Source organism: Pseudorasbora parva, chromosome 19 (assembly GCF_024679245.1).
Source record: "Pseudorasbora parva isolate DD20220531a chromosome 19, ASM2467924v1, whole genome shotgun sequence".
Classification (NCBI taxonomy): Eukaryota; Metazoa; Chordata; class Actinopteri; order Cypriniformes; family Gobionidae; genus Pseudorasbora; species Pseudorasbora parva.
Genome location: NC_090190.1, coordinates 16396646 through 16416685, shown reverse-complemented (window position 1 = coordinate 16416685; position 20040 = coordinate 16396646). Strand labels below are relative to the sequence as shown.

The 20040-nt window shown below is 37.7% G+C and overlaps 1 protein-coding gene across 1 annotated transcript in view; it reads left to right on the top strand.

Annotated features, from left to right (window-relative positions):
* Positions 1-20040, top strand: part of npr1a (natriuretic peptide receptor 1a) — a 131787-nt gene that overhangs the window by 39108 nt on the left and 72639 nt on the right. The window contains exons 3-4 of the mRNA XM_067426731.1: positions 7992-8179; positions 18041-18154. Coding sequence (XP_067282832.1) covers positions 7992-8179; positions 18041-18154 — 302 coding nt within the window. The remainder of the gene's footprint in view (positions 1-7991; positions 8180-18040; positions 18155-20040) is intronic.

Here is a 20040-nt window from a genome sequence, read left to right as displayed (position 1 = left end):
TAAAAGAACTGCTGGATGAATCCGGGCTGAACAGGATATACTCAAATGAAGGAAATTCTGGGAAAGCCACTGTTTGATGTCCTGAAGGCAATTATGGAGAGTGTCCAATGCAGAACGATTACTCAGAATCACAGGGAGATAGATCTGGAGGTCGAGAATGGAACCTTGAGGCACACCAGATTACATAGGGGCAACCGAGGAGGAAAAGTCATTAAGCATTACTGAAAAAGTTCTGTTAGTGAGGTATGAGGAGAACCAATTTAGCACTACACCCTGCAGACCAGCAACATGTTGAAGACGAGAGATGAGGATGGCATGATCCACAGTGTCAAATGCAGCAGTAAGGTCCAGTAACACCAAAACCAAAGAGCTTTTACTATCCAGGACTCCACGAATGTCATTATGGACCCTCAGTAAAGCTGATTCGGTGCTATGTCTAGACCTAAAATCAGACTGAACTTTATCACCAGTGACGTGCAGTTGAAGATGAGCCTGGAGCTGGGCGAAAACAAGCTTCTCCATCAAGGTTTCAGAGAGGAAAAACAAATCCTGATTGTGAGAGGAGATGATGTCATTGAGGACAAATGGTTTGTTATTGAGCGATCTGGTGTTGCAAAGTGCCATGCGGAAAGTAGTCAAGTTGACAGGCAGCGATATCACACAAGGAATTGGACGGAGGTTTCCTTGGAGGCAACCCTGGGTGGACGTTCCCGCGGGGACAAGAAAATGGGACGGCAGTGTTGGAACTAACCAGCCTAAGCCACCGGTAGCATTCCCGCGATCTTCTAACATTGCTAAATCCTGATTGATCTCAACACCTCGACGACGAAGAATCCTGACAGCCTGACATGTAACCCTCCTCTCCGACCGCGACTTATGTGGCGCTTAATGCCCGGTAGAAGACAGACAGGGCATCTCAGGAAAGGAGGAATTAATGTCAACAATGACGGTGGATGTTTAAAGGACTGGGCATTTATGAGGTGATTAGTAGTAAAACGCAATTCCAGCAGCGTGGTGCGGTCATAAACAGTGAATGGTGAGACGGTAGCAAAAACAAACATGAAAACACAGAGGACCATCTTAATGCAGTTCTTTCTTTTGGTAGATAATAATTCCATTTATCGTGCACTTTGATCTTTGCAGACCTTTTACATTCACAAGCAGCTACACTATATTGCCAAAATCATTGCGACACCCCTCCAAAGCATTTAAATCAGGTGAATTCCAATCACTTCCATGGCCACAGGTGGATAAAATAAAGCACCTAGGCATGCAGACTGCTTCTACAAACATTTGTGAAAGAATGGGTCGCTCTCGGGAGCTCAGTGAATTCAAGCGTGATACCGTGATAGGTTGCTGAGCAGCTGCATCCAAGTCTTACATCACCAAGTGCAATGCGAAGCAGTGGATGCAGTGTTGTAAAGCACGGAGATGTGTTCTCTGGAGTGACGAATCACACTTCTCTGTCTGACAGGAGAGCGGTACCTGCCTGACTGCATTATGCCAAGAGTAAAGGCCTTCCCATCCAACATCAGTACCTGACCTCACAAATGCACTTCTAGAAGAATGGTCAAAAATTCCCATAAACACACTCCTAAACATTGTAGAAAGCCTTCCCAGAATAGTTCAAGCTGTTATAGCTGCAAAGGGTGGGCCAACTCCATATTAAACCCTGTGGATTAAGAATGGTATGTCATTAAAGTTCATCTGCATGTAAAGGCAGACCCAAAACTTTTGGCAATATATTGCATGAAATGGAATGATAATAATGGCATGGAATACCTATACAACCTACTACATCTGCCAAATTACTTTTGCAAATATATTTACAGATGCACGTCAAATTTTGATTTATTGATTATCATGACAGGCCTATTATCAACCATGATTTTACTTGACTCAGATTGACAAAAAAAAAAACAATCAGCACAATCAAGTTAAAATGTGTTATGTGCCTTTTTAAAACATAATGTTGAGTAATGAATACTCTTCCACGTTTCTTTTTGTTTAGATAAATACAATGTAGTGTGCAGTAGGCAATTTCAGTTTCAAAACTGAGTGAGCCTGAGTCAACAATTAAACTGAATTTTCACCAGGACGTCGCCATTAGGGAAATAACATTAGAATAGCATCCAGCCAGCCCTGAATGCGTTTGACTGGGCTTTGATTCTGATTGTCTGTTGATTAGTAGAATGAGTTGTGAAGATTTCTCTTAATTAATTTGTCACCCAGTGATTATGATCAATGATTACAGGGTGACACAACGTGTTGAAGACTGAATATATTATTTACTGCTAACAAGCCAAACGGCCTGCAAATCCACACACACACACAAAATGCCTCTATTCCAGACTCTAGTATGATGCCTTGTCTACTGCATACAGTACATAAACAGGTGCAAAGGAGACAGACTGTCAGACTAAGGTGTATGATATGGTATGATATGATATGGCTTAATGAGAAAGTCAGGTGAGGTCTTAATTACATCAGTACCTTTGAAAAAAAAACATCTATCTATCTATCTATCTATCTATCTATCTATCTATCTATCTATCTATCTATCCATCCATCCATCCATCCATCCATCCATCCATCCATCCATCCATCCATCCATCCATCCATCCATCCATCCATCCATCCATCCATCCATCTATCTATCTATCTATCTATCTATCTATCTATCCATTTATCTATCTATCTCTAAACATTTTTGGTAAAAATATTTAAACTTTTGCCAGTGTGACTAAATGATGTCATTTGTCACTCTTTTATCCTCCTGGATATCCTTCCGTTAGGCTGGGCCTAGACTGTGTGATTTTCGTCTGATTTTGAGCAAAATTCTGACTCGTGCAACCGATTTTCAACCTTGTTGTGCATTGTGCAGTGTTAATGCTGTGTACAGGGGAAAAGAGAGGTTATAAATCTCCCTTGAGAAAAGTCAGGTGAGGTCTTAATTACATCAGTACCTTTGAAAAAAAAACATCTATCTATCTATCTATCTATCTATCTATCTATCTATCTATCTATCTATCTATCTATCTATCTATCTATCTATCTATCTATCTATCTATCTATCTATCTATCTATCTATCTATCTATCTATCTATCTATCTATCTAAATTCCACGAAATCTGTGCCTTTTTAGCTTTTTAGCTTTTTGCAAAAAATGTAAACATAAAATAAGTTTAATCTATGTTTTAAAAATATGCATGAAAAGAAGACAGCTTAAAATAACAAGAAATTCTATTGTGCCATCTCAGGCTATGATTTTTATTATTTTATTTTATGACTATTTACTTATCGCTAGATATATATATATATATATATATATATATATATATATATATATATATATATATATATATATAAAATAATTGCTATGAAGGATCCAGTATGATTAATTCTTATGCCCCATTTTAACGATCTAAACACATGAAGCGAATGGCCCAGGCACCCTTTAAATAACACAAAATATACTGCGCCATTGACTGTAGACCATGTTTTTGCTGGTAAAATCAGAGCAAACGGATGGGCGCGAGTGCATTTGCTATTTAAACAATGTGGCACTGGATGTGAAAATGATAACTGTGTTGGGCTGAAAATGCGCCGGCTGTATGATAGGGCCCAATGTGTTTTTATGTCTTAAAAATGCTCACAGTTTGTGCTCTGTGTGATGCAGGTAGGTTTGGTAATATTTTATTGAATTGCTCTCCATGAAAAATAGTCTGATCAATCACTACTACATGTTTTGCAACTAAACAGACAAGAACAATGAATGTGGTGGGCATGTCATGTTGTTTGAAAAACAAACAAGTAAAGGAAAAGAAAGATAGTTCAATGAAAAGGTGAAGTTCAGTGTTCAGAGAGTCAGAGAGTCAGAGTTCTTAACTCAAAAAATTCTGAGAGACAAATCATGAATGTATTAAATCTTGGTAAAGAGCTACTGTTTCCTGAGAAGGAGAACGAGATGGCCACTGTTCACCATCGACGCAAACTAGTTTATAGATGGCTAGAAATGTGTCCACACTTCAACTATACTCATTTTAGGCGAGTGGAGCTCTTGCGTATGTTCTTCTGTTCTATTCTTCCTTCTGTTCCTCAGTTGCACAGAGAATACCTGACTGTTATTGGGCCAGTTATAGAGGATAAGGACTTATGGGTGCTTCCCAGTGCATCATAAATGAAGAGCTGTGTGTGCTCCTGTTTGGTAGTCTTTTCAAATAACAAGCCCTCACATCTGTCAGTGTTATTTAAGCCCCACCTGCTGTGAATCCATCACTGCAGCACTGATGATGCACACCTGAGAGACACAAGTGTTTTGTTATTGTTCTGGTATGTGATTAGGTTTTATGACATCTTTGAGTTTGGACATAAATCATTCTGGTTCACTCGAGTATCACAGTTATTTTCCAAGCAGCCATAAAAGATATGACACTTTATCTTCTGTCACCAGGAGTTCCTCCATAATCAATTATTTATGAAATTACTGCACAATAACAGAGGCTTTCAAAGGCTTCAACAGGTGATAGAAAGTCACAGACAGCAGGAGAAAGAGATGCATATACTATCTCTGCAGTATATAGTATGTGTACTCTGTTGATCATGTATTAATTGTTTTAAAAGTGTAGTATGCTGTAACAAAGTACACTACATGGCATACATATCCCACACTGCAATGGCGTGAACGTCTGTGTGGCAAACAGCACGAGGCCTAGAGCTGTGGGAACGGAGCGAGGCCGGTGATGTGATTGCTAATAAGTGGCACCGGCACGCCACAATGATCTCGAGTCTAAAGGCGGGCGTACGCTGCAATTTCTGTGTGATTTCAGCAAGGTTACCAACTCACATTGTATGAGTAGATTGCATGCAATGTAAGGCCAAAGCTCACTATTTATGTGTTCACACTATACGGTCCAGTCGTCGAGCTGAGACTTGACTGCTCACCTATACGTGAAATATGCACGATAAATCCTGTTTCCCATTTATATTAGGGTAGGCCTGCTTTTATTACTAAATTGTTATTACAATTGTTATTATCCAAGAGGATAAAAGAGTGATGAATGGCATCATTTAGTCACTCTGGCAAAAGTTTATTTTTACCTAAAATGTTTAGATAGATAGATAGATAGATAGATAGATAGATAGATAGATAGATAGATAGATAGATAGATAGATAGATAGATAGATAGATAGATAGATGGATGGATGGATGGATGGATGGATGGATGGATGGATGGATGGATGGATGGATGGATGGATGGATGGATGGATGGATGGATGGATGGATGGATGGATGGATGGATGGATGGATAGATAGATAGATAGATAGATAGATAGATAGATAGATAGATAGATAGATAGATAGATAGATAGATAGATAGATAGATAGATAGATAGATAGATAGATAGATAGATAGATGTTTTATGTTTTTTCAAAGGTACTGATGTAATTAAGACCTCACCTGACTTTCTCATTAAGCCCACCATTATGAGTGAGTCTGTGGGTAATTGCCGTGACGATCTTACCCCTCTTTGGCATTTAGGAGTGTGAAGAACATGACTCCCAGTCCCCAGTGCATCATATGCCTGACATGCACTTCAACCCCTGAGACAGACTCAAATGTTACCTGTCATCCCATACCTCTTGCACTGCATTATATACCTTAACATTTTCTGTGGAATGGTGAATAAAAGCATTTAAAATACTTCAATGTTAAAATGCTTTCTCATGTCTCAGAATAAGATGCAACGACATCTTCCACGGCTATTTGGAACTCACAAAATGCTTTGATTTGCCTGCGCATCCTGAACAAATCTGATTTTTTTTTTAAATACAACTGCAGAATATTAAAGAGTTAGTTCCCTCAAAAATTAACATTCTGTCATTAATTACTTACCCCCATGCTGTTCGACACCCGTAAGACTTTCGTTCATCTTCGGAACACAAATTAAGATATTTGTGTTGAAATCTGATGGCTCAGAAAGGCCTTCATTGACACCAATGTCATTACTTCTCTCAAGACCCATAAAAGGCACTAAAGGCGTCATTGCAAAATCCATCTCACTACAGTGACTCTACAATCATTTTATGAAGTGAGGAGAATAGATTTTGTGCTGAAAAACCCCCCGAAATAACGACTTGTGTAGTGATGGGCCGATTTCAAAACAAAGCTTCAGAAAGGCGTCCATTGACACCAATGTCATTTCCTCTCTCAAGACCCATAAAAGGCACTAAAGGCGTGAAGGCTCTTACGGGTGTCGAACGACATGAGGGTGAGTAATTAATGACAGAATTTTCCTTTTTAGGTGAACTATCCCTTTAACTGGCAAAAAATATAAAACAAATAAAACCTTGATGCATTAAACCTGGGAATATGTAGTTCTTGGTAAAATTATTGTGACAGATGTTCATTGCACAACATTATTTACCCTAGTACATGTTCTTAAATTAACATCATCTTGGTCCTAAAACTATTTTCATACAATCATAACCATAACATTATCGGTGGAGAAAAGTGGCTGATATGAATTTTGTTAAACCAAGCTTAAGGCAGCCTGCAAATCCTCATGGGAAGCTCCTACTTTGCAGTTGAGAAGTAATTATGAAGTGATGTTGTGATTTTGGTTGTAGAAAAAAAAGAAGAAATTGTTATGCAAATTCATGTATTTTTCAGTTTTTCACGTACTGACAAAGAACAAGCTTTTTTAGTACTTGGGCAGCATAATGAAAATCAATTTATGTAGGGACCTTGTTCATAAAATACAACTTGAACAAGCATAATTAATCTTTATGTAAATTGTAAATCTAGAATTCATGAAAGTGTTTTTTCAAAATGTTACTTGGTACAAAAAAAGAGACTCCCAACCATGCGTAAATGATGTGTAAATGATGTTTTGTGTCCTTCTGGGCAAACTGATGACTGTGTCATGAACATTCAAGTCTATTCCTGCTCATCCTAAAGACTTTCAATGAATCTGGACTCAGAGGTGCCAATTCATGTGTAAAAATGATTCTTCATGCTCCCTCCCAACCATTCTTTCACAATTTGAGCCTGATCATCTTGACATTGTCATCCTGGAATATGAACATGATGTGTCTTCCTACATGGTTGTTTAAGAAATTAAAAGCTACACACTCCATCAATTAGGGTTAAAAGAACTGTTGCCAAGCATTCTGTATTTATTGTACAGCTTGGGAAACATTAGATCTTCTTGTGCTTGCTTGAGTGAGTTTCAACTCGTACGCTTTTAATAACCTCGAGCCTAACTGCAAATTAAAATGTCACACTTTTGCATTTTTTGCCATACAAACCAAAGGTAATTCTAGTAGCACACTGTAAAAAAAAAAAAAAAAAAAAAAAGTCTGTAAAAATAGGGCACAATGTACTGTATAAATATGAAGAAATTTTCCGTATTGGTTTTTTACAGGTGTTTTACCTGTATTTTGAATTACATTTAATTTGCATTAACTTGTGTTTTGAGAGTCAACCGAAATTTCCGTAAAATTACTGGATAATGTACTGGCAGAAAATTACCAGTACATTTTCCATTTTTATTTTTTACAGTGCAAGTTGAACTGAATTCTCATTGAGTCCAAACTTTTTTTTACTCCACGAATGCCCTTAATGCCAACACGATCTCACGGTCATGCGTATAAATAGTATAAGTGTGAAATCTCATGGAATGGATACGCCAAAATGAGTTTTGGCGTGCAAATGCTACGCAGTATTTTACATGCATATGATGCACTTTATGGCGTGCATATGACAAGCTCTTGGGTAGGTTTAGGGTGGGGGGTGGGGGGTTCGTATGTATAATACGCCATAAAGTGCGTATCATGTGCACACGAAAAACCACGTACCATATGCACGCCAAAACTCATTGTGGCGTATACATTCCACGAGATTGCAAATTCGTACTATTTATACGCATTTTCGTGAGATCCGGCTCCTTAATGCAGATTACTACATTTTTCTATCTTGTGTTTGCAGTGGTTTATGTCTGCTGCAAGTGGGACACATTTCGCAAGCTGATGGTGGAGTTCTGGAGACGGGGTTTTCCTCAAGAGGAATATGCCTTCTTCTTCATTGATCTGTTTGGACACAGTCTGAAGAGCCATCCTGCGAAACCATGGGCACGTGGAGATGCTGATGACAATGCAGCCAAGGAGGCGTTTAAAGTGAGTTTGATGTAAATGCTAATGTGAATAGTAATACTCAGACAGGGTCCTATTGGCTCAGAGAGAGGGGTTCGGATACATTTGAGATTAGCCTAGAAATTCAGACAGACCCTAGCGGCAGCAAATCTTATCTGCCGCGAGTATCGTCTAGCAACCCTCAATACATGTCTGAGCTGTAAAAACCAAACTCTGGTCAGGCCAATCACATCGTGTATAGAGTCGGCAGGTGGGGCTTAACATGATGGCCGAGTTGCGCTTGGGTGCTACTAGTAAACACAGAAGCTGGCGAACAGCGGCCTTTCGAATCAACTTTGTCCGCGACTGTAGAAGACTTAGGTTAAGCTTTTCTCTGAGAAAAGAACGGCACTGAAGTCATTCTTAAGAAGGGAAGATGTGTTCAGAGTTTTACCAACCAGATACGGCGAAAGTTTAATCTATCAACAAGCTCTGCTTCACGTTGCTCTGGTTGGTTGTAGCGCTATCCTATCGCGTGCAGAGGGAGTTTGAAAGACAACCGTTTATCCCGCCCCTCGGATTGAGCCCTTTCAATGGTGCGTTTCCAGACCAAACATCTTGATGTGGGTCTGGCTTGTCAGGCTCATTTGAGATGTGATTAACCTGTGACAGGCCCCATGACAAATAAATTTTTTATATAATATTTCACTTGATTATAATTCTTTAAGGCGTATATTTTCCATACGTTTTCATTTTATTGAAATGGCGTGACACAGGAAATGTCAAACCATGAAAACGCGACACTCTCCACAGATTTCTAAAGGGAATAGGCATATTCACGGTGAACACATATTTGTGCAGGTCTTTGTTGATGTGTGATTAACAGCCAGCTGCAGCTGCGCTTCCTCTATTCAGATAAGATCAGACAGAGAGACACACGCTGAGGAATGTGCTGCGTTTGGCTCAAAGTCACAGAGAAATATAACTGGATATTTGAAATTTGCGGAAATATGACAGCTCTGAAGGTGCTAGTGAAGGCTGTCACATAGCTTCATGTCTTCATGTGACTCACTGCAAACCATCATCACCCCTACTGTGTCTGAAAATGAACTTTCTAAATGTTTATTTAGGCTGAAATGAGACCGTGTTGCATATTTTTCTGAATCCTGTTTTAAACATATTCTTGCCATTGATGGGATCTGGTGGAAATGTCTGCGTTTAGAACTAAGTTATTACTAATCAACAATGCTTTTTCATCATGGAAACTCTTACATGCAAAACAGTATATGTTATGAATCTTACACGAAATTCATCTTCATCACAGTATAACTGATTTAATTGGGAAAACATGTATCAATGCTACCCGTTTTTAGCTTTGCCTTATAAATATAACTAGCTCGTTACCGAATTAAACAAAATATATTTTAAACTTTACCAGTATCGGTATTCTAGCTTGATAGTGAGCACTAAAAGACATCTTATTTGTTTATAATTATACTGATAAAGTTAGATTTTTTTATAACATGTGATTCTGACATGATGTGACTACATGCACACCACACCGCTCCTCTCAGGTAAATAATGCGTCTTCCAGCTGTGCGGTCGGTGTAGCGCATTCATGTGTTTTGGGGGGCGTGGCTTTGGAAAGAGCCCAGAAGGGAGAAGGTGGAGTGAATGGAAATAATAAGCTGTCTTTAAAACAGTCCTGAGAGGTCTAAAAGACACACTAAATTTTTATACTTTCTTTTCCAGAGTACGTACATTTTAATTATGTATTAATATATAAAGAACGTTTTAACAAATTTGGAAAAAAGTTTTTCTAACCAATTCTTACCTATAAAGCTACACTCTGTAACTTTTTTAGTGTATCCTTAGCTAAAAACACTTCTGTCAGGTCTATTAAGTCAAGAACAAAATAAAAAATAATTTTTGAATAAATTGCAATTCAAGTTGATAATTCTGAATTGAATGTTTTGGCGGTATGGCTCTGTTCAGGGGGTCCTCTGACCTTTCACGAGCACCATGAAATAGCAGAGAGTCAGCAGCATTAGCGAACGCTCGCACAGTTTAGGGCTGTGAGAGCTGAACTATTCCCCCTATGAACAGAGCAGCAACGATGACAAAGTAAAATGCCACGTTATACACGACATGGAGGAGCTGGGGAGGTGGTGGGCAGAAATGAGCTAGCAACAGCAGTTTAGGAGCGAACTGAATCTGTTTGAAGATGCGCGCTGTTTATATCATAGCCATTAGCAGCGAGGGGAGTTTGAACAGCTGATGCACTGATGCAAAACACGCATTCATCTCAGCGGAGCAGAAACAGCTGATGAGACCAACTAGCGTTAGCAGCGTCTTGACTACCTAGCCTGCCAGAACTGACGCTTACGCTCGATTTAGTTCTTTCAAAAATATGTGCTCATTAATGTATATTTACTTCTTTCAAGTAATAAAGTATTCTCGTAAATGTATAATATGCCATTGAAAATACATTCGGGTGAGGGGTTCGAATGCTGGTCGCCATGTTGCCCCTCCATCATCATGAAAGTACATTAGCCAAAGAGGGACATACCCATAAATTCAAGCTTCGCCTTTCGCGTTTTAACACTCGATGGCACCTTGTCGAATGTGAAGAGGGGGGTTGCCATGTTAATCTTGGACCCATTTGGCCACCGTAGGAGTTAAAACGAAATCAAAATAGAGAGGAACAGAAACTATTATTCACTGGATGGTCATATACCTTTTCACCGCTAGATGGGGGAAAATATCACACAGTGTAGCTTTAAGGGGCGCATATTATGTCCCTTTTTACAAAATGTTTTGCATAATAGGTAGCCTTTAATAAAAATACAGCTGTTCATTGTTTGTTCATGTTCGCTCACAGTGCATTAACTAATGTTAACAAATACAACATTTGATTTTAATAATGTATTAGTAAATGTTGAAATTCATTAACAACAAATAATAAATGCTGTAGAAATACAGTTCATTATTAGTTCATGTTAATAAAACCTTATTGTAAAGTGTTACCGTTTCATTACTGGGCGATAATAGGAGCAAACAATCCTGAAAAATGTATCTGCTTCAAAACTGGCTTTAAACTGAATAGGAATATGTTGTGTATGACAGAACTGGGGTTTTTTTTCACTCTAAGGAACTGCATTATAATGAGTTCTCACACAGACTCAGCGAGGGTCTATTTACATTCATTGGCATCAACTAACAGCTGTGGAGAAATGACATTTACTTATCCGCAGACAGGAATCATTCCATTAGGCTCATGAAACAGCTAACAGTTGGTATGAAAATTATTTCATCAACAGTTTACATCAGATATGACTGTCCTGTTTGGACAATTATGCATCAAAGCTAATTACTGCAGTGCAAAGAAAAACATGCTCATCAAGCTGTTTGTCAAAGCCACGACAGAGCTTTAAAACTTAATTTAGTTGTCTCCACAGAAGGACTCGATAGTCTGTTAAGACTAGCTTTATATTCACAATCAAATCGAAATAGAAAATTTGTATTTTTTATGGAATATTGCCATGTTTATTATAAATAATTTATACATTATCTTATTAGAAAAAACATTTCACTTTCCCATATACAACACAATGCAGATGAAAAGATGGTCATATTCCTCCTCTTGCTGACTTTAATGTAGAAAACATTAATGAGACCAGTCTAACAAACTAGACCACAACTTCATTAATAAATCTTAAATCAAATTTGCCTTGATCTTTTGACATGTAAGAGGTCTTTGTACCATTTAATTATCTTGCAAGTTTCAGCTTATTTAATTAAGCTCCAAAAATGGCTCATTTTGGATACAGTAAGATCTATGAAATAATATGGGCAAATATATTTACATATCACTGGCTCCAGAGCAAGACATTGACGAATAGTTTTACATCATACCATAGGCTCCTCCCACTGGCATTCAGGCAGGTAAGAATTGGTTAAAAAACTTTTTTCCCAATTTTTTTTAAACTTTCTTTATATATCAATACATAATTAAAATGTAAGTACTCTGAAAAAGTAGCCCGACAAGCCAGACCCACATCAAGATGTTTGGTCTGGAAACTCACCATTGACAGGGCTCAATCCGAGGGGCGGGATAAACGGTTGTCTTTCAAACTCCCTCTGCACGCGATAGGATAGCGCTACCACCAACCAGAGCAACGAAGGTGAAACAGAGCTTGTTGATAGATTAAACATTCGCCGTATCCGGTCGGCTAAACTCCGAACACATCTTCCCTTTTTAAGAATGACTTCAGTGCCGTTCTTTGTTCTTTTCTCAGAGAAAAGCTTAACTCCAAGTCTTCCAGAGTCGCGGTCAAAGCTGATTCGAAAGACCGCTGCCGTTCGCCAGTTTCTGTGTTTACTAGAAGCACGCAAACGCAACTCGGCCGTCGTCACTATGGCCCCGCCCGCCGACTCTATACACGACATATTGGCCCGTCCAGATTGTGAGGAATACAGCTCAGAAGGGTATTGAGAGTTCCTTGACGACACTTGCTGGCAGATTAAATTTGCTGCCGCTAGGGTGCGTCTAGATTTCTAGGCTACTGAAAAAGTATAAAAGTATAAAAACTGAGTGTTCCATTCACTCCACCGTCTCCCTTCTGGGCTCTTTCCAAAGCCACTCCCCCAAAATACATGAACGCGCGGAAGACGGATTATTTGACTGTGAACAAATAAGATGTGATTTTAGTAAGATGATTTTAGTGCTCACTATCAAGCTAGAATACTGATACTGGTAAAGTTTAAAATATATTTTTCCTAGTTATATTTATAAGGCAAAGCTAAAAACGGGTAGCATTGATACATGTTTTTCCAATAACATCAGTTATACTGTGATGAAGATGAATTTCGTGTAAGATGCATAACATATACTGTGTTTTGCATGTAAGAGTTTCCATGATGAATATAAAAACAAACCAAAGGCGGAAATAAATGTTTTAGATAAAGTTCTGGGTGAACATGGTAACAAAGTTTAGACAGAGGTTAGCTAAAGCTAACTTCTAAAAAAAAGTTCCTTGATGCGGTGTACTAGCTTTTACACATGCATTTTGTAATCTAAAGTTACATTTTGCGAAATTCAACATGACAGCGATCAACTTGAACTAAGCATATTGAGTATTTATCATCTCTACTTATGGCTCGCTAAGTGTAACATTGTAACTTTATGCTAAGTAATGTTATGTTAGCTTTATTAGTCAGCTACACGTGCTAGTGATACATGCTTCATTAAAACATAAACCAAAAAAATGTATAATCAAAATGAAAGATTACCTGTCCAGCAGAAATACAGCCATCAAGGAGTCGCTTTTCAGCCCCTTGAGGTCCCTCAATTCTCGCCATCGTTGGAAAGCCACCCCGATATTTACTCGCATTTGATTTCTTTGGTTATCCAAAGACTTTTTGTGCATTGTCTTTTCTTCTACTGTCTTCCTGTTTTTGCATTGTTTGCCTTCGCTGACTGCAAAACCCGGCACTGTGAATTTTGAATGTTCTTTCTCTGCTAGAATTACCTCAGTATTATTTTGCTCTTCCTAGGTTTCGTGCCGCGTGTATGTGGGCAGATCCTGTAGCAAAGGGGTGGTAGGTAGCGAGAGAGAGTGACAGTAGCCTAAGCCAATCATTTGTTTAGTCCCGAACGAAAATAATGAGCTGTGTTTATTGCAGATTAAAAAGTCTACAGTCACTCGATTTTTATACTCTTTTTTTCAGAGTACTTACAATTTAATTATGTATTGACATATAAAGAAAGTTTAAACAAATTTGGACAAAAGTGTTATTAGCCTTATTCGGACTGGATTAGTTTAACATGGGGACATGGGGCTAAAGTCATTTTACCTCAGGACGTCTGTAATATCAATGGCCAATTCGCACGGGATAAGACATCTCAGTAAAACTAGCAGAAGTGGGAGGAGTAACTCGCTTTACGCACCTCCTTGACGTCATGTGCGTATGACGTTACCGTTATAACGTGAGCAAACACACAACATGAGCACCAGTCTGAACTCCGTTTCCAATATATATGTGTTTTAATAAACAGTTAGGTCCAGTCTAACGATTCTGATTGGATTATGTTGGTAATAGACACTTTCCTAGAGCTAAAATGTGTTGTGCCTCTAATAAGTGCTTTTGATCTTCTTTTTGCTTTAAATGATATGCGGAAAATACTGGACATTTTCCACAGATTTGTCCCACCACCTACAACGCAACCGAATGCTTCAAGCGCCTCCAAGGTCGCAAAATGTGCTCTTTTTTTAACTTTTAAACAGGCAATGACGGAATTTTACCATACATTTTTACAGCAGGTCTATTCGAACGGGATTAGAATTACCTGAGGTAATTTTTCCGGACCTTTTTACAGAAGGTAAAAGTCTCGGTAATCTTTACTGACATTGTCCGTAATGATTACCGAGATGGCACATTCGGATGGGACTAAAATCACCGAGAACCTCTGGTTATAATTACTTTACCCCCACGTCCCCATGTTAAACTAATCCAGTCCGAATAGGGCTTTAGATCGTTCTTACCTACCCTACCTTTAAAGTCTGATACTGCCTACACCGAAGCATCGCAAAACAAATAGAACCCATTATAATCACTGACGCTGTCTACACGCTGTCTTCCTCCTAATCTCTGACCATTTTATGTGATCCACTTAGCTCTCGTGTCTCTGTACCAGAGAAGACTTCATTCACCTCAACTGAAAGCATATTTACTTTGTCTGAATCATTACCTATCCCCTGTGGCATTTAGAAAATAGTCAATGTGTGAACAAGAGCCTGTTTCAGCTGCAGCTTCAGCGCCTAGTTTGGGGGAGGGAGGCTTCAGATTCTAGAGAGCATTTGATTGGACAGAAGATGTGATGAGAAGGAGAAGTCTGCAGTGATGTCATACAAATCTGTGATCTGTTTTAGCGGAAGTGAGAGACTGTAAGTTTTGAATGCAAGCTTTGAATCTCCTAAATGCTAATTTTGCCATTGTTTTGGAGCACACCAGATTATTCATAACTTTAAGGCGAAAATATTCATACTAAAAGAATAGTAAATAAATAAATAATAATAAAAATATTTGCATTATCTTGATCCAAAAACATTGACTATTTTGTCACTGGAACATGAAGATATTTTGAAAGACGGATGTGTTCTTTTCATGAATCAAAAGGGCTCCAATGTTGTTTGGTTGCCAAAGTTCTTCAAAACATCTGTGTTTGTGTTCCACTGAAGCAGGACAGCCATAAAGGTTTGGAACAACAATGATGCAGGAATTTTCATTTTTGGGTGAACTATAACTAAGTAATTTAAGTTTTAGATTTAATAAAGGAAAACTAAAATCTTACCAAAGTCCCCAGGAACATGGGGAACATGCACCTCGCTCTGTCATTCTGGATGTCAGCTTCTGGGCCATATCCTGACTGATGGTTATCCATATTTGTTTAGACCACAATTGATCCCAATTTGTGGACTTCTGCTTGTCCACTCGCCTTTTTTGCATTGACTATAGGTTCTCTATGGGATTAAGACCCGGGGAGTTGCCTAGCCACAGATCCAAAATTGTAATGTAATGAACACTTGCTTTAAGACCTGATGCTCCATCATACTGGAAAATGCACGGATCATGACAAAATTGCTTCTGGATCAATAGGAAAACTTGCTGTTGCAGGACGTTTGGATACCATTCTTTATTCATAGCTGTCTTTTGGGGCAGAATTGTGAATGATCCCACTCCCTTAGATGAAAAGCAACCCCACATATGGATAGTCGCAGGATGCGTCACTGTTGGCACCTCACAGGACTCATGGTAGTATTCAACTTTTCTTCTCTGTACAATCGATTTTCCAGATGTCCCAACAGTCGGAAGAGGGTTTCATGCAGAGAAAATAACTTTGCTCCAGTCTTCTGCTGTCCAATCCGTGTACTTACTGCTAGATTTCAGTTTGTTCTTTTTCTTAGAAAGAAGTGGCTTCTTTGCTTTCCTTCTGGACACCATGCAACTGTGCAAAAGTCTTGGCGTCACTGTGAGTGCAATGCTGGGCATGCTCTACACTTGTGGTGACATGATTCCAAAGCTCACTACTCAGGAAGAGACCGTCCTGGTGCTTGCTGGACACCCTGGGGTGTCCTGATGCCTTCTTCACTGCAGTTAAACCTTTCTCTTGTTGAAGTTCTTGATGTTCTGGTAAATGGTTCTTTGCAGCAATTTCAATGCATGCGAGGCCATTTAGATGCAAAGTGATGGCTGAACATCTTTATTTGGAGGAAACAATTGCTAACACAAGAAAAATGATTGGAAGCACTTATTCGCTCATTTAATATATCAGTCAGTCTGTCCTTATAATCCAATCAGATTTATAGATTGGTATAGATTGGTGTTAACTGATTAATACTCATATTTCCATTTTCCCATTTACTTTTGATATGATGAGTAAAATGATGGCCAAAAAACTGTAAAATGTGGGGGTTTGTAACTAGCTTAGATATTATAAGTGTTTTTCATGTCTCTATAATATTCTGACCCCCAAATATATTAACATTCCTTTCCACAACTAGCTGCATGATTTAAAATATACTTTATGTGCGTAACATGATGAAGCACAAATTACATGCCAAAGATTAAGACTCAGGTTTATTCAAATCCCAAAACCATTAATGATGAGCAACAGGAAGAACCACTAATAAAGCAGGAATTTATTTCTTTTAAAGCTTTTAAAATGACATGACTGTCAATCTAGTATTGATTTGTATGTCTGTTTTGTCCTTCTGTGTCTTTCAGAAGCACTCTGTTATATTTCCCATTCCCCTTCTGCTTCACTTGAATTTTAATCTGTTATACACAAATTCTGAGAGTCCTTTTTCTGAGTTTGAAGATTTGAGAATACATTTAAATTTGAAAACAGCCTTTTCACTCACATTGTCATAATTTGGCTGTTTGTGGCACAGCTGCAAAAGAAAATTATTTATGAGATTTATGAGAAGCACAGTTGAAATTATTCTGAAAACGGACATAAATAGATCAAGTAAAAACTTTTTCTCAGAGGAGGTGACCATGAAAAAGTGAAAACAAAACACTACAGGCTTTGTGGAGGGGGATGTTATTTTTTTTGCTGCAACTTTTTTAAATTAAAAAACAGTCTTCCAAACAAGCCAAAAGAAAAGGCGTGCTTTTAAATATACCTTACTATAACACTTTTAAATAACTGAATATTCATTAGTGGTGTTTGCAATTGTTTGTTGTCCTCTATCTTGTACTGACCGATTTGGATTGGTTACAACCAACTGGTCTCAGAGGTCTCAAAACTGAAAAAAGCTGGTATTTATTAACTCTAATTCATATAGAGACACGAAAATGTTTACTCATAACAATAAAGTATGCTTTTGTCGTTGGTGGTCATGGTGGTTATTGTTAACCCTATAAAGCCCACTGTATCATATTTTATACACAAATCTAATATACATGATCAAAACTGCACCGGAAAACCTGTTGTACACAATCTATGTCTTCTGTCATCTGATTTATAGTTTATAGTTTTTTAGGAAGTAAATTACCTTTTTTATTATACAGTGATTGTAAAAACGTCCCCCTTCAGGTCGTGGTATACAACAATTTTCCCTGTAAAATCTTATTTATTTATTTTTTAAACATACTTTCAAAACGTTCATATTGTTATATATATAGCTTATAAACTTGAAAGAAAAAAATCTTTATACATGTATGATAAATCATATATATATATATATATATATATATATATATATATATATATATATATATATATATATATATATATATATATATATATATATATATATATATATATATATATATATATATATATATAAATGTCAAGGAGTTTGCAAAAACCACTTAAAATTTGTCTTTATATACCCACAGAATGTGAAGATCCTGACCTACAGAGAGCCTCAGAACCCCGAGTACAAAGACTTCATTTCCAGACTGAAGACAGATGCCATGGACATGTTTAACTTCAGCATGGAAGATTCTCTGGTAAGAGTTTTTAGTGGCAACTCTGCTTTTCAAGAGTAATGAAGTTTATATTTTTATTTTGTGTTCGCAATATTGTAGCTAAAAGCTTCTTCCTAAACTTCTGCTAAACAGTGATCTTAATGAACCAAAATATTTTAAAATTCCAATAGGCAAAATAAATGGTTTCCCTTGTAAAAAAAAGGCATAATTTAAAATAAAGTACTCATTACAGAAATAATATACTTTTAATTAATTTGCTTGTGTAAACTTATAAATGTAATATTTTCAGACAGTTTGTTGAATGTTAATTGCTAAATTTATATAAATTAATATTAAATGCAATTAGATGAACTTAAGAGTGTTTTTAACCAACTTGAGAAGGACATAATGAAGTTTTTTTGTTAAAGTACCATACCTGTCTGATAGAATGTTAGTCAACACATCAAAATAAGTGTACTTCTTTAAAGTAGCCTACAACAAAGATGATTAAAACAATGAGTTAGTTAAAAACATTATCCTAAAGAGGTTTTTGCACTTTTTAAAACTGTACTGTCATGAAAGTATCCTCTCTTTAAGTACATTAAGGCGGGCGTACACTGTGCGAATTCGGACACTCGGAAGGTCGTGAGATATTGCAGACGCTACGAGTCATTTAATTTGATCATCGCATCAAATCAGCTGGTACACGGCACAACTGTTTGCACCGCGAGGCGGCCGCGATCACACCAGTTTTCATGTAACACAGACACCGGAGCTTTCAATGTTGCTGCTATGGCTTTATATACAAAAAAATAAAGATAAAAGGTGTGAAAATGATTTGTTGAAAAGCAGAGAACAGCCATTCCTTTTAACCGAAACAACCAGAGGGAAAGAGAAGAGTGCACGTGAGAGAAAGTGTGTGTGTGTGTGTGTGTGTGTGTGTGTGTGTGTGTGTGTGTGTGTGTGTGTGTGTGTGTGTGTGTGTGTGTGTGTGTGTGTGTGTGTGTGTGTGTGTGTGTGTGTGTGTGTGTGTGTGTGTGTGTGTGTGTGTGTGTGTGTGTGTGTGTGTGTGTGTGAACGCAGTATGTGGCAGCCACTGAGCTAGTCATATAGATTGAGCCTATGTGACGTGCTTGTGCATGATTTGGCAATAGGGGACAGCTGGTAAAAATCGGGCCGACTCCCCGAACTTTTTAAACATGTTTAAAAATGATCGTAAGGTCGGGAGGTGCTCTTAACGTGCTCGGCTCGTCTCGTATTTCCTCTCACACGGTGCGAGCCGCGACCATACGAGCATCCACGTTGTCCACGCGATTTCTCCCGAGAAAAAAAAATCGTCTGCGAGTTCGTACGACAGCAAAAATCGCACCGTGTACGCCCGCCGTGACCTTTTTTATTAATATCATATTTGCGAGAATATAATAAGAATAAGAATTATCTATTTGCATGCATTTATACATCACAACATGCTCATGTTACAAGCAAATATTAGCATTATGTGATCTTTGAGTTATTAAAAACTAAATACAAAGCACTAAAATAGAAAAAAAAAAAATATATATATATATATATATATATATTTTTTTTTTTTTTTTTTTTTTTTTTTTTTTTTTTCAATATATATTATATATATATCTGAAACTCAGGTTGCAAGCAAAAGTATTTAAGATATCAGATCACCAGATAAATAAAGTAAAGTCTTGTATTGATTGTAAACAGATTTTTGTTAATCTTCCCTAGAGAACAAGCCACTGGAATGCAATTTTTGTTCTGAAATTCATTCCTGATGATTTTTTTAAACCACATGGTTCCCATGTTAAAGGAATGTCAATCGAGTGCACACATAAGACCCCAGTGACTCTGAAGCTTAAGACGTAGAACCTTGACTTAATGGATTACAGCTGCACACTAACTCTCAGTTCACCTTT